The sequence below is a fragment of the Agelaius tricolor genome, unplaced genomic scaffold (assembly GCF_023055355.1).
Source record: "Agelaius tricolor isolate 1412-34295 unplaced genomic scaffold, bAgeTri1.0.p SCAF_1, whole genome shotgun sequence".
Lineage (NCBI taxonomy): Eukaryota > Metazoa > Chordata > Aves > Passeriformes > Icteridae > Agelaius > Agelaius tricolor.
Window position 1 is genome coordinate 89,601,977 of NW_027269261.1, and position 15,079 is coordinate 89,617,055.

At 38.5% G+C, this 15,079-nt stretch overlaps 1 protein-coding gene across 2 annotated transcripts in view; it reads right to left on the reverse strand.

The window, feature by feature from the left end:
• Window positions 1–1,280: 1,280 nt before the first annotated feature.
• The window catches only part of HMGCLL1 (3-hydroxy-3-methylglutaryl-CoA lyase like 1), a 76,737-nt gene continuing 62,938 nt past the window's right edge, over window positions 1,281–15,079 (reverse strand). For both annotated transcript variants that reach the window (XM_071442712.1, XM_071442731.1), the window contains 2 exons: window positions 8,280–8,405; window positions 1,281–6,187 (listed from right to left, as the gene is read on the reverse strand). In XM_071442712.1, coding sequence (XP_071298813.1) covers window positions 6,074–6,187; window positions 8,280–8,405 — 240 coding nt within the window. In that variant the 3' untranslated portion in view covers window positions 1,281–6,073. The remainder of the gene's footprint in view (window positions 6,188–8,279; window positions 8,406–15,079) is intronic.

Here is a 15,079-nt window from a genome sequence, read left to right on the forward strand (position 1 = left end):
ATCATAGAATCAGTTAGTTTGGAAAAGACCTTTAAGAACTTTGAGTCTGACCATGATGGAAGAAAAAGCAGTATTTTGTAAGAGCTTCATTATTAAAATATTTTCCCCTAAGTGACACCTGCATGACACCTGCATCCAATACCCAGATGAGGAAAGTTAACTCTCTTGATGACAAGATTCCCAGGACATACGTAATTTTGTAGCATTCATCCTCTTTCCACTGGAGCTGGGACATCACAAAGTGAAGAAATGAAGGCTGATTGGGCTAGAGGGACAAACCATTAATTTTTGCCTTCCAGCACTCTCATCAGAAAGGGATTTTTCTTGAAAGATTTTTTATGCATTTTATCTAACAATTGTTTCAAATTAAATGTGTGAAGATTTTTTGGGACAAGTACACAGACTAGCTCTTCCTTGTGCAGTGTGAAGCTACAAGGCTGTAAAGCCCAAGTTTCTATTTCTGTAATGCCACAGTGAGTCTTGATTTCTTCAAAATGAACATTTTTCCCTGGCTGTTTCACCTGTTTGTGTGGTGAAAAGAATGAGATACTTGGATAGGCATAGGCTCAGCCTTTTGAGGCTGTTGTGGGAACCACATCCTGCTGCTCTGAGCTAGATACCAGACCGAGCTAGGAACAGAGAGATGGATGGAAGCAGCACCAACACGGGAAGATGTGCCATAAAACAGAGAACACCATTCAGTTCTTTTTGAAAATGACTGTCGCTGTCTTTCCACCAGGAAAGGAAAATAGTAATCCTTATGTTCAACTAGTGAAGATAACTAACTGCAGGTCATGTTAAGGCACTTCAAGAGTAGCACGGGGTAGGGAATTTTGCTGTTGACTTTGCCAAGAAAGTAACATCAGCATTTTGATGTTTCAGACCACATGCTGAAGTCATTCAGTCTCCCATGAAGTGTGTAGGGAATCTTAGACATCACTTAGCACAGATTTCTATCCTGCATTGGGACATCTGAAGTTAGATAATGCCTCATTGAATTTTTTGAACTCCTACCTCCATTCCTGCCTGTAGCTTTTAATGTTTAGTTAATGGAGGAAATAAATGTTTCCCCAGTAACTTAAAAGAGATTTGTCTGCTATAAAAACACACAGGAACACCAGATTAAAAGGTAATCCTAAGAAAAAGCACTCAAAATGGATTACAAGGCAACAAAGTCAACACAGGCATACACGTCAGTGACAGCTTATATTTGCTAATGTTGTATGCATGAGCTGGTCAGTCAGAGCTGCTGAATCTGGCATAAAATATGAGCATATCAGTTTCAATAAACAGCAAGACAGATTTTATTTCAGCTGTAACACCACATATTGCAAAATCACAAATGCATTTAACCAGGCGGATACATGACAATTCCTTGACAAACATGTCATCTCTTTGACATTGCTTTCAAAGGACTAAGTTGACTTTGGCTGTAGTCCTTCTGCCTGCTGTGTTATTGCAGCAATGAAGATCAACACTGCATACAGCAGGACTGTAGAGAAAAATAATCTTCAAAAGTATAACAAAAGGAAAGCTGATTAATTTTGATCAGCAAGTCAAGAACTGGAATTCATTTACTTGCCACTCATACCTGTTTAGCCACTTTTCTAGACACTTCACAATCAGTGAAGAGAACTGAAGGCAGTTTCAGAAATCATAGAAAAATTCAGTGGCAGAAAGTACCGATTTTCCGATATCACAGTAACTAAACAATATTTCTACCCCTTAAAACAAACTCAGTGAAAAAAATGGGCAGATCTTATACATTCACACTAACTCTTTGGATAAGCATTATTTCATTTCAACAACACTGATCCCAAACATAAGAATTTTATCTCACAGACTTGTAGTCTTCATTTTGTGACTCCTTAATACAATAATAAAAGTTTTATGAACCCAAATGACACTATTAAGAGAGGAAAATTAGCCAAAGCCTCTCTGGACTTATTCACAACACTACAATATTTAGTTCTTATTTCATAAGCTCTGGTTATACACAAAAATGAGCCATTAAAGTGCTGGTCCAGAGCCAAGTTGCCCTAATACATAAAAGTTTAAACTACAAAGGAAGCTGCTGCTGGAAGACATTAGAACTGTATGGGATCTATGTTGTTGCTGTGTTCTGGAAGGCACTGAAGAATGATTATGCCCATACTACTGGAACTGATCAACTTTTCCTCCAACAAAGCACACCAGTCATGCCTTCAACGATGTAACACCTTGACTTAAATTTTTTCATAATGACACAGTGATAAGAACACCTGCTCATGGAAGCCAAACACCTGGATGCAAGCTCTCCACACCCAGGGGGCTACTTCAGGGTGAAGTTACAGCAATGTATTCAGCTGGGGACAGAGATAGGGACTAAAAGAGCAGACATCACTAGTGAATATAAGCATATAGGTTCTTCTGAATATAAGCAGATATATAATATAGGTACTTCTGAATATAAGCATAAAGGTTTAGGATGTCAGAAGCACTGGAGAGCCTCATCCCATGTCTTGGCATGTTTTTCAAGGGGTATAGTCTCAGCTGTTTTACTATGAGCAGAATTCAGTGCTGCCTATGTGAGCGATGCACGCTCATGGCATGGCTATTGGATTAGTCTTTGCTATTAAAAGCAATAGATGCTTATTTTTTGAAGCCAGACAGTAGGTGTCAAAATGTTCTGCATAGTCAAAATTATGCCAGCCCAGGAAAGCAGAGCAGCAGCATTTTACAAATCTAAAAAATGTCAGTAGGCAGAACATAAGATGTCTCAAGATTCTCAGTCATAATACAACTAAACAAGGATTTTCTAGGGACTGCTCACCTGGACCCACCGACCTAAATTCAGCCCAGGTGGCAATTTTGGCACATAAACTCTGGGTTGGGGTTGCTTTTTTTTTTATTCTGGCTCTATGTTTCTTTCTCTCATAACAATCCCTACAAACAATCTATTTGTCTGTGACCTCCACCCTGGATTACAATAACTCATGATGTGGTTGAAGCTGAACATGTGGGTAAAGTACAGGCTCCAGATGTGACTGCTCATCTTTTCCAAAGCTCACATCATTACAGAATAACAGACCTGCAATTAAGGCTCTCCACAAGTTTCCAAGTAGTTTCTAAAACAGACCCAATAAAGAACTGAGACATTTTAGGTTGTTCATCTACATGATTTAATAGGCACCCTGTTTCACTGCATAGGGAGAATCAAGAGCCTTGAATCAAGAGCCAACTGTCTGCAAACCAGACAGTCCAGATGCTGAGAAGCCTAGGATGCACTGTGCACAGAGGCATAAAAATGGACACTGTCTGTTCAGTTCCTTACTTGGCTGATACTTGAAGACCTCACCACCACCTTCAAGAAAAAGAACCCTGCCTTGCAGAGGCACTGACATTCTTTTCTTGGGATTTTTCTGGGCTTAGGAATTTTTAATTTTCCATTCTACCCAGTGGCACAAATTAATACAGATTTACAAGAAAGTGTGTTCTTTTTCAGTTTATAATCTCAGGATAAGCTGAGTTGGAAGGGACCCACAAGGATCATCAAGTCCAGCTCCTGGACCCTGCACAGCACCATCCCCAAGAGTCACACCATGTGCCTGAGGGCACTGTCCAAACACTTCCTGAACCCTGTCAGGCTGGTGCTGTGACCACTGTCCTGGGGAGCTGTTCCAGTGCCCAATCACCCTCTGGGTGAAGAACCTTTTTCTAATATCCAACCTACACCTCCCCTGACACAACTTCAGGCCATTCCCTCAGTTCCTGTCATGGGTGTGTATTTAATCTCCCCAGGCTGAGCAGCAAGTTCAGTCTCAGTTCAGTTGTTTAGTCTCACATTCAGGTTTGCATCACAACTACTTTTTTTTCAAGGGCTGACTTCACTTTCAGTCTTTGAGAAGCTAAATATTGTTTATGTTAATTAAACATGCTGGCTCAGAGAGTCTTAGGTGGAAGAAAATTCATCAGGACCTACATGCAAACTGCATAATCCAGCTCAAAATGAGCCAAATCTGTGCCTACAGAGAAAACTAAACAGGAAAAATTATTATTAAATAGGAAAGTATTACAGTAAGATTAGTCACCTTCAGGGGTAAATGACACAAATTAGGGAGTTTTTAAGATGTCAAGTCTGGCACCACGTTCAGGCTTAACTGTACTGCTGCAGTTTCCTTACCTCTTCACTGGGTCTAATTCATTACAGAATCTTTAAGTCTGTGGATGGTTCAAGACCTGGTTTTATTTAAGTTCAAGTTTTGATATATGAGCTATAGTGGCAGCTAAATAGCAAAGCCCCAGCTGAAACATGGGAAAAAAGAGGAAAGAGCTTTTTTGTGGTGACCCAAACATGCATCCAGGGCAGGTCAAGAAAATCAGGGTGTTCATACCTTCAGGAGTACTCAAAAGTCTTCTTACGAGACTCTGCAGGAAAGATTTAGTATTTTGGAATGAAAGACAAGATATTTCTTGCCTCACCCTAACACATTTCTTTTTTTATCCTTTGACTTTTACCAGGAGAAGAGTGAAACAAAATAGCTTATATTAATTTTGACTATCATTATGGCATAAACAGAATAGGGGTGTTTTATCAAATTTATAGCTTTCTGCTGCTGGAATGCAAAGACTAACTTTCTTATACAATGCCAATTCTAAAGTACACAACTGGCTAAAAGATCTCAGAAAAATTCACTTTGGTATCTCAAAGGCAAACCATGACTCAGCTCTAACTTGGCAGACTTGAGTTCCAGACAAAAAATTATTCAGCCTTTTTTTTGTGTGTGTGTTATCTTCCACTTTCTTTCATCTTACCTTTTGACAAGATTTCACATTTTTGAGGAAAATTGAGAATATGGATGAAGACCACAGTCCAGGGTTTTAGATTTTCATGTCAACAGGCCATGTTCAGAAAAAACACAGATCAAAGTTAAGTACACAGAGAAGTAGAGTCAGGTCCTACACAACCAACCAGTAAGAGTACTGAAGTTTCAGGATGAAAAACATGACAGTATTTTCATGGCACACTTGAACATTTATATATAGGATAAGGCTCTTTGAATTTGTGCACTTGTTCATTATTGATCTAATCTATTGATTATTGAACAGTGCAGTTCATTGGCATCTTGTTGAACTAAGGCATTTAAAAGAACAGTATCATTATCAGCAGAGCACAAAAAAAATAATCTGTGGTCTCCTTTGTGTTAGCTAGTCCAGAAAAATACTATTATCCTAAAAAATCCCTGTGATTTCTGAATGAGAATATAAATTCATAGCCTACAGAATGAAAAATCTAATTTTTTATGAAACCTTGGATGAAAATGTAACCCCTTCTACACCACTGTGAACCTGAATGATGCTGAGGACCTTGCCAATTTTTATTTGCTTCATATAATTAGGTTTTAATAAGTTGACCAAAAAATGCAACTACAACAAATTTAACATATGTAACAAATAAGGAAATTTGCTGGAGGATTGGAAGGAGCTGGCAGAGTGCCATTCACCACAATGTCTTGGAACAAGATAAAGTCATCCATAATTTAGCAGATGTTAAACAAAATTTAAAAGAAGTTCTATTGCTAAAAAATTCTTACAATGAATTCAGATTTGGCTCTGTGTTCCTAACACAGTGACTTGACAAATGAAAAGCAAGAATTCAGATAAATAAAATACAGAATAGAATGGCCACACACAGTGTGAGATCTCATAAACTACTGCAAATATTTGTACTGTTCTGAAAGACATCTTGATTAAAATTTAACTATGTAGTCACTGTTTCTACCTGGTTTTCCTGAAAAGAACTTAAAATTCTATTTAAAACATGGTAAAATGTCCTGGTGTTAATACATTTTTCTCTTCTGTAGAAGGACGAAGAACAGGGTTCTGTACTACAGTCATTTATTTCTTACTTACAAATCAGATAATTCCTGACAAGACAGTACAGTACAAGAACTGTTCCCATTTAAAAAAAATATATATATCGGTTCTATTTTGTTTCTTTGATGCAATGGTTTTCTTGTTTCTTTTCCTAAAGCAAATGTCCTTGGTGAAGGTAAATGGAAAATGTAATCAAGCTGCAAAAAGAAAAATCCACTTAATTGATAGTTCCAGTACTGAAGGAAGCTTGTGCAACCTTTGAGTTTGTTTTCTTGTTCAAAGCTGTGCAGATGAAGTTTCCAGCTTCCATCACGGCACAAAGATTTACTCCCTAAAAAAGAGGTGAAAAATGTAAAGAATAATAAATGCACATGTTGAAAATGCTTAGACTCCAAGTTTTTTGCTCCAGGGTCTAATTTTTGCAAACAAAGGGCCTGATTCATGTTATAGGTCAGTAATGGGGTTCAGTAAAGCTACAGTGATTTACAGATAGTTACAGCTTCTAGTTGTTTGGAAGGTTCTACTACTTTGAGAATGATTTCTTGTCCCATCAGCAGTGGACCAAATACTGGAGTAATATCTTTCAACCCCAAAAGAATCTGGAATAAAGATCTGGAATTACAACTAGAAGTTAGAAGAAAAATACAGAGTCTAAATATATGCTATACTTATTTATCATCCAACACTACAAAACTTCATGCAAAAAGCATGAAAAAGGATTCAAAAATCGAAGACTTGTGTTTTTCTATTGCTAAAATCTAAATTTAAAATTAAACAAAACCTAAGTAAAATCACCACCAAACCAAATAAAGAAATAAGCATTTGATGGTGAGATTGTCTCCATGGGATTTGTTATCAACCTTTCGGACAAGCTGTGTTCTTGCTTGGCCACCAGATTTTTAACAGATTAATCAATCTTATCAAGAAGCTGGTACATGGTATATTTCATATAATCCAACTAGTTTTGCTTAATTGCTTCCTTTTGCTATGAGTCAGTTGGAAAGGTCAATGAGTATTTTGCCCAAGGAAAGACTATACTGAAAGCATGAGTCTAAGGTGCACAGCAATGTAAAGTGAAATGCATGATTTCTCCTCTTTATTTCAAAGAATTGTGTTGTTTCAAAAGAATAAACATCATTTTCATGAAGAAAAACTACCCCAAAGTGTGTACAAGCAGGTCAAAACAGGGTCCGCTTGTACAGTGGACACTTGTGATTGAACATTTTCTGATATCTACTCTGAACTCCCTAGAAAGCAAATGAGAGCAGATAAATGCTTACAGTGAACTCTGTAAGGCACTGAATATGCTTTAACAGTGCCCAGGGAATGTGCAATTCAGAAACAAGTTCTGTAATCCTTTCATGTCAAGGGACTCCACTGGCCTGTACACCACACAGAACTGCAGCCTACCAACAAGTGAATGATAAGTTCCAATGAGCTCCTCAGTAACGCAAATCTTCCTGTTTCAGATATCAGGCATTTAGATTTCTTTCTGTGGTAATTTAAATACAAACCACACACTTTGTAGTTTTGGCAGTTCTTTATATGTTCTCCTTTGAACTTGACTCTCCATGTCCATGTGTAAATTAAACATAAAGTTACAGCAATGCCTGAGTTAGCACGAACTCATTATGCCACACATCCAGATAAATGGGGACAGACAGGAAGACAAAAGAGCACATTTATTGAAGAAGGCAGTAAATGAGTTCTAGGAATACAGAATAATTAACATGCCAGGCAGCCAGGGATACTAAATGAGTGCTCTTGAGGTGTGGATGCTCACTGGTAAGGTTCATTAAAGCGCAGCTCAGGGCATGTGATCTGCTCTGCCCTTCCTCCAACAACAGGACTGGTAATAAAAATGACTGGAAGACTCCTAGCCAGTAACAGGTTCTGTACAATTTGGAAATATATTAAGTGGATACCTGAGAAATAACAATGTCTTGTGCTTGGGTGCCAAACACCACAATTTTTTTCAACTTTGAAGTCAGAAAAATTGACAACAAATTAATAAGCACTATGAGCCAAATCCAACACTGTGACAAAATCTGAGCTCTGCTCAGTCTTTCCACTGTTGAGATGATCAGCCTTCTGTAGCAATGTCTAGAGTACTGAATTTTTTGTGGTTACTGAGACAGAGCAATGACACAAAGCAGCTGCTACTAAGTTCCTCATAGCTCCAGGTATGAAGAAGTAGATTATTCAAATTATGTTAAATACACAAACCATTTCTATTCTAAATTGCTAATGAAGATAACATCATTCCTGACATGTGTCAAGCTATATTAAAGCACTGAGTTTGCAAAAACTTCTATGGGCTCTGAATATTTTGTTGTACAGCACAAATTATTGTGAGGTACAGATCATATGTTTCCTAATTTTTTTTTCCATTAAGTCTTAAGTAGAAAGTAAAAGTATCTTACTGTGTTGATCCCCAGACCATTCAGCATGTATATCACATCCTCTGTGGCTACATTTCCAGTAGCACCTTTTGCATAGGGACAACCACCAAGTCCTGCAACAGATGAATCCACCACAGAAACTCCCATCTGGAAAATAGCAACACAAAAATGAAGCATCAGCACAGAGTATTATTTATAATTTTTCATAAAAGGCAGGCCATATGTATAAGTTACCGTGCATAAAATACACATTTCTCCACAAATAGATGTGTTCCTTGGAGGAAATACCTTATAATGGTTTTAGTCCTGACATCTTTATAAGGTAAGAATTTTCAAACACAGGATATGGAACAAAGAAATAATGGTCCATTACATGTGATTTTGGCAGATAAGTTATTTGCTGTTTTATAGAAAGAGGTTTTAAGTCTTTTCTCTCTTTATCTTTTAGCTTGGTGCTCTTAAATAATCTGCATCTAATATGAAAGGTTTTCATGCAAAAAACCAATTAATGGAAGTTCTCCATAGATATATACAGGTTGAGCTTGGAATATTTTTAAGACAATACTTGATGCACAGTGTTAAGCTTTATCATTTAAACTAGACTTAAATTAAGACTTGAAAAAATACTCAGCTGTGGTAAATTAATAATTGTTTGCTTTTTGTTTTCTTCCTGCTGCATTCAAATATCTTCTCTCTTCTCATCCATTCAGCATATTCATTATAAAAAGTAGTCAACCAGTTACCAACTCCACCCAGAAGATAATATGACATTTCCCATGAGATAAAGTCTTCCCTAGGAGACTGATAAGGGAGGAGGCAAAAAACTCAGCCAGTGACTTCCACTGATATGTTTAAGGAGCTTTTGCACCCTCTTCTTTCTATTATTTGATGTTTAAAATAAAGCTGAAACTGGAAAGCAATTGTTTTCTGTTACAATATGTTAGGTATGTGATCAGGACACTGGGTCTCTGTTGTCAGAGCAGGCTCTTCAGTCTTCCCCTGCCTCTGGAGGCATTCATGCTCTACAGATAATCAGAAGCAGGCAAGGGAATTTGGCAGAACAATTATTAGGTCTTTAAAGACACATGGTCCTCTGCCTTAAGAGCACTAGAGGATTCCCTTCCCCACAGGAATAATTTAGAGAGACATACACCAAAACTGTAAGATAGGTCAGGCAGACTGAAATTCAGGACAGGAGTTCCTGTGCAGAGATAAATTTTCAAAACCCTGACTTTGGGTACAGAGAGATTCAGAGGTGAAGCCTCTGATGCTTGTTACCCACATATGCAGGTCAGGAATTTGGCTTAGAGGCCTGACTGCACAGATTGCTGATCCCCTTCTGAGGAACCTACCTGTCCCTGCAGGCTCTGCTGCTCTGGGAGCCTGAGCTTCTCCTTCCCAGACATGCATACAACTAGCTAGCAAGGTAGGCAAATGATACATTCTGCATGTTGTAGTTGCTCAGTCCCCTTTCCAAATACACCTAGTAGTTAGTTTTTCAGTTCTGAAATAAACTACCCTAATGTGGGGATTTTTTGTACTTGCTTCTTGTTTTAACAGTGCACTCCGTAGTTTTATCGTTGGCCTTACAGCCTCTTTGGCTTCCAACATCTCTGGAGAGCAACAATAAAGAAGGAATTGTTGTCCCAGGTCTTATTCTTGGACAGAGAATATTATCTTGATCTAGGTAGCTGCTCAAAGCCTGTAATAAAGACCTCAAAGGAGTCAAGGTGCATAACTATGACAGGCAAGAGAGTACTATTTAATATTGCTCACATAATAAGGGTCTCTACAAAGAGATACTGTACTTTAAAGTACACTAATTTCTGACTTATGGAGTGAATCACCAAAGTGCACGTTTCACATTTCAGTCACTTGTCACACTCTTTGTGCAGGCCACCAGTCAGAAAATGAAGAACAATGCTTTGAAGAACAATGCAATGAAGAACAATGTGTTATATGACACATCTGTGTCCAGTACACAGAGGATGTGCATTCACAACAGCTGGAAGTTCTGTCTCTTTTTGCATTAGCTGCTAAGATTCATGCATTTACTCTAGAAGTCGTTGGCCCAAGCTCCTCAGTGGCAGCTCTCAGCTTGCAAATGTCCATGCAGAGACACATGTTGGGCTTCTTATTGGAAAGATTTAGGGTATAGTGGAGGTCTGCAGAAAAGGGTGTCAAACAGGTGGAGGTACAGGTTGATACAAGCATGATCCCACTACTATGCCTTCTCTCTCAGTCTGATTTTAAGATTTACATCAGAAATTATTGTTTCAGAGAGGAAAAGATAAAAGAAAGTGTCTTTCATGGAGGTTTTCCGAATCTGTCATAACTGCTAGAGCATTGTTCTTCATGCACTCATTTTCACGTAATTTTTACATGGGGATAAAACTATAGGCAAATAATGTGGTGAGGTACATCAATTCTGTTAAATTCCCAAGGAATATCAGCAGACTCAGAAACAGCTTCAGTAGTTATTATAAAAAATAATCAGTAGTTCTTATAAATAACTTCAGTAGTTATTTAAAAAAATATAAACATTCACTTTCTAATCCCAAAAAATTATCTCAATAAATTCTTGTCCTTTTGCACAAACAGGAAAAAAGTATCAACAAAATAGTATTTGGTAAAAAACAGCCAAAAAAGTCAGTAGTCTGCTCCAGTCCTTCACAGGGCACTCACTGTAAGCAAAACCAAAACCAATATCCTCCAGCATTAAAAGGGCATGTTTTCTAAAGACATTGAATTGACACATATTAGTTCTTGATATCCTTGTACAAACACTAGTGATGCCACTGTGATTCTGAATTTGCGCTGCAACTCCCACAGCAGTGGGGTACAGGTGGCTGATAATTGTTGAAAGTGTTGGTGACTATGGGTGGATATGGGATATCACAGCCACCTGAAGGTAGCATGAAACACCTCTCTGTGTCTAACCACACCCTTGTATTCTCAGGCAGCCTTGTCTGAGTTATTCAAAGTACCCTCACTGGAAGCTGGAGTAAGCTCAGACAATTTATCTTACTGTAGATGCAAGACCATATAGAACCTCTATGCCTTCTGCTGACTAAGCAGTGGGACCAGTAATTTCTGTAATTATGACAGTGATAATTACTCTGTCTTTTAAATCATTGACTGTTTTGGCTAAATACAAAAAAAAAGGAGAAGGTCTAATAGTAGCACCTTTACATTGGTAGCATCCTTGGAGGGATGGCTTTAGCCCTAGTACAGGACACTTAATCCATTATTTCCCAGAAACAGTGCATAGACCTGAAGTCTCTAAAATTGGATCTCTATCAGGATGTATTTGCTATTTGAACACTAAGCCACTGGTAGACAAGGTCTAAACATGGCATATAATACAGCAACCCCAAATGACCTCCAAATCTGACAGTTCTTCAAATCAGTGGTCTTAAAATGCAGCGAGCAGGTGTGTATACTTTAAGATAATGTCTTTTAAAGTTCTCTTCACAATGCTTTTGAAAGGAATCTACTGCAATGTACTACTATTTCAGCAACAGGGTCAGCTGCATCTGTGTGCTCTTGCATGTTGTACAGACACTTATAATGTGTTTGCTGACTCAAGTGCAGAATCACTCCAGTTCATCTTCAGTGGCCCCATTCAAAAAAATCCTTAAATAATCCATACTCTAAGCTCCAATCTAACAGTGCTAAAAACAGATGTTGGAAAACATCCCTCAGCAGTGCTACTAACTAATTTGGAGGTTGATATTACAGCCCAGCCTGTCCAAGCACAGTCTGAAATAGCACCTAATAAATAACTTCTCTGCACATTTGAGCAGCTATGAAGCTGTTTTGTTTTTGCAGCCATTAAAAGCAAAAGGAGTTCTAAAGTAAAACCTAAAAATTGACCAAATGTGTAAAACTAGGTATTTTCCTTTATCACATCTTCCATAATTGTCACACTTTTACAGGAGATAATGAGTTTCAATCCTTTAAGCAATCCAAGCTTGCAAAAAATTCACTGTCAATATGACATTTTAAAAGTCCAGACTCTCACTGTCACTTCCTGACAGGCACTAAATTGTGCTGACATTCATGAGAAGTTGTACTGCAGCTATTTCATAGGTTATGTCCTAAATGAGCACTCACTGAGCTGCTTCCACATGGACGTGTGTGGGGGTGAACAATGGCTTGGCTTCCAGGACAACTACAGTACTTCAATATTTTTTGACACTTTTTTGATAATCACAAAATTCCTGACAGTGGTTCCTGAACACCTTCCAAGCTTTATTTTTGGCTAGCTTTAGCTCACTCTCCAGAGAAGGCAGAGGACTTTTTGCTCCTGTCCCATGCTAACTTCCTAATTCCCCAATGAGAAAGCAAGGAATTAAATTCATCACCTTTGTCAAACAGCCAATTTTAACAGGAAACCATTATTGCCAGTGAATAATAAATGCTTCATGTTTCTCAGTTTGCTTTACTAGCTCCCCATAACTTCTTGTTGGGACAGTCAGTCTCCTTCCTTACTGATCTTTAAACCTGGTTTGTCTGGCAGAAGTTTAACTTTGTTTCTCTCTTAAAAATGGCAAGGTCAGCATCAGTAACTCCAGGAAAGGATGTGGTATAAATCAGAAGCTATAAATCAGATCTTTCATAAATTAGGCTTCTTCTAAATGATGAGATTCTGAAAGCATAATATCAAGGATACAAGGTGTGCATTAAAGAGGAAAAGATTTGTGCCACAAAATCAAGGGGCCACAGTGCTGTGAAGTTCAGTGCCCAGTGCCTTAAAGATAGGGGCATGTAGCTACTGCAAAGAGTGGCTGTATTAGTTCAGCTTTTGCTCAAGGAAGGCAGCAGGCAGGGAGGAAGAAGTAGGATATGTCAGGTCAAAGGCTGCCCACACAAAAGGCAGAAAGGACTAATGCTATTTGATCCTGCAGCCCAGTCGGTGCCAAGCTGGCACTCTTGGAATGATGGCTTCTGCCACATTACTGTGTCTCTCTGGCATCAGTCTGCTACCCATCACTACGTGGTCTGCCATTGGCAGAAACACCCTCTCCTGCAGAGAGACAGAGGATTAACCAGACACAGAAATGACGATGCAATGCTTTGTAAGGTTCAGTGGCTACAAAGACCCTTCCCTAATTTACACTCTCAAGTTGTTTAAAACCAACGCTTGCCGTTGTCCTGTATTTCAATATAATAAATGTATGCAAATAAATATTATTTTGGTATTCAAGAAACTAAAATCATAATTTTCTACGTATAAGGCAATAAAATGGGATAACACTACTCTGTGGAAATCTGTGAAAGTTATCTGCTTTTTCTTCCTGCTTCTCTGCTTTTGCTAAAGGTTAAAAAACTGCTAAAAAACATCACAAAACTGCTTTTGACTTAACACCATCCCTACTGACCACAGGGTGTCACTGTAACATTAAAATATCTAATTTCCCAGTTCACATCGTTTGAAAATTAATACATTCATCGGGGGGAAAGAAATCCTTTTCTTCCAAAACATATTGAGATGCAAGCAATTTGTGGGCAGACGTGCCACATAAAATAGGTTAATACTGCATTCCTTTAACTCATTGTACACATCTTTTCATATTGCTACTGACACATTTATTATAAGCAAAGCTGGCAATGACATCTAGAGTTAAAGTTCCCTAACACTTTCCATCATAAGGCCCCACTTTCAGTTGTTTATTACTTTGTCAGCCTTTAACTGCTGGAACTTATATTTTCCATACCTTGTCTCTGCCTCAGACTGGATTGTTTTGAAAGTTTCAGTGAAAAATGGGCTTGGCCACTTCCGGGAACAAGTTTTGGGGAAGAAAAACACTCTGTTACATTAATATTCAATAAGTTTTACATGAGTTTCTTGGAGATATTTTTGTAGCTTTGCAGTCTCAAGTTTGGCACAGAAGGGATACTGATCTTAAGAGATCCCAGTCTGGACTTAGTTATAAGCTTAGGGAAGTTCCACCTTATTTACCACCTTATTGGCAGGAACTGGTCAGTCTGGGAGTTAAAATGCCCAAGGGTCAAGAGAGCAGCAGCTGACCATGATTTTTTTCTTAATCTCAACAAAGAATTGTTAAGCAATTTCTCTGAGCCTGAGTTGGAATATCTGTGTCCCTGACTGACAATGCATCACCTGCACAAAAAGCCTGAGCAGAGAGGTCTGTGTTGCAGATCTGGTTCTTCAGAAAACATTCATGGATGTTTAGGGGGAATCAATTCCATTCAACATGAGACAGGTTTTGAGATTTTGGAATGCTAATAAAAATCCTATGCCATAACACAATTAATGAAGCAGATGTTCACAAATCATTATTTTTATTGCCCATGCAGGCTGATTGTGCTCCTTTTAGCAATATGTGTACTCTTATACTTAAAAACACTGGGGTTTGCTGGTGTGGGGCTGTGCTCAACTCCAGCTCTCCCTTGCTAAGGATCACAAAGCTGCAGGGGGAGCAGGAGGCACACCAAGGGCTTGTTGGATCCCATGAAGATGCAATCATCACCAAAACAGTAAATGACTTTCCAGTCTCCCTTTCTTCCCTCCCCAGGCAAGCCAGGGCATTGCCAGATGCTGCTGCTGACTCAAAGTAAGCAGCTACTGCTCAGGATGCTCTTCAGCAGAAGTTGCTCTCAAGCAAATCTGTGATGGTTTAACAATTTATCTGCTTACTATGCCATGAAATAACCTGATCTATAAACACAAAGTATTTGTTGTATAGACAAACGTTTGAACACAGTCAAGAGACCAATGAAATAGGTAGGGAAGAGAAGATAATAATCTTGGGATCTGGAGGGAAAGGGGAAACTAGACAGAAAAGGCAAAGGGG